The sequence below is a fragment of the Lepisma saccharinum genome, chromosome 23, assembly GCF_977018435.1.
Source record: "Lepisma saccharinum chromosome 23, izLepSacc3.1, whole genome shotgun sequence".
NCBI lineage: Eukaryota > Metazoa > Arthropoda > Insecta > Zygentoma > Lepismatidae > Lepisma > Lepisma saccharinum.
In genome coordinates, this window is record NC_139251.1 from 10,608,111 (window position 1) to 10,609,123 (window position 1,013).

General features: G+C 45.0%; 1 protein-coding gene across 1 annotated transcript; it reads left to right on the forward strand.

The window, feature by feature from the left end:
- Window positions 1–578: 578 nt before the first annotated feature.
- LOC146005420 (uncharacterized) lies at window positions 579–1,013 on the forward strand. Its single transcript, XM_083144660.1, has one exon. The coding sequence runs from the start codon at window positions 579–581 to the stop codon at window positions 1,011–1,013; it is 435 nt and encodes a 144-aa protein (XP_083000786.1).

The following is a 1,013-nucleotide window of genomic DNA, read 5'->3' on the forward strand; positions in this document are numbered from 1 at the left end:
TTCTGTTCCGGCGTCTCAGTGGGCGATAACCCTCAAGATAAGCTGCAGACTTCTAGCCCGAAATTCCGTGCTTCGATTCCGCGCGTTCCCCAGTAAGCGTTACACCATTTGATTTCAATATAGGCAGACGACAGAAGTTCTGTTGCCGGATTTTTCCGTGTTACCCTGCGTCTCAGTGCGCTAGGGCGGAATGAAAATATGTGACCAGAAATGGGAGGGGGGGAGAAACTCCAGCATCTTTCGATAAATAACAGTTCCCGTTTTTTATTATTTCCTTCTTTTCTTTCCTCGAGTCTGTCTTTCGACTTGGCAGTCAATATTAGGTGACCGTAAGCACTATGAATCTCATGATTGGAAAATACGGGGTTAGTCAAAATTATGTTAACACGCAATGGACAAAACACGTAGAGGTCAGAAATACAGTTATGATTGAAACATGGATGGAACATGTATTGTTAGATTTGTAGGTGGTGCACAGCTGATCATTGGAAATGTCTTCAATCTCTTCTCTTTCTCTTTTTAGGTGACATAATGGCCGACCAATTGACACTGAGCAAAGATGATATGTAGCTAGCGCGATGGAAGTGTACGGTTCGCCGACCCTTGTCCGTGAAAAGTTTCGACAGCGATTTGCACGTGACCCACCAAGCCGTTTAACAGTGTACCACATCTACAAGAAGTTTGTGGCTACGGGATCAGTAGCTAACAACTATCGAGGCAACGCAGGACATCCAAGATCAGGAAGATGTGCAGAGAACATCGCTGTTGTACAGGGAGCCGTGTTGCACAGTCCTTCTAAATCAAGTGTACGATGCAGTTTGGAAACAGGAATTCCTCAAAAAACTGTGTGGCGCATCTTGAAACATGACCTTGGGATGAGACCATACCACATCCAAGTCAGCCAAGCGTTAACAGTGGTGCAGAAACGTAAGCGGGTGAAATGCTGTCAGATTTTAGCTGAAATGACGAATATCCGTCGGGATATTGGGAATGTCATGGCATTCAGCGATTAA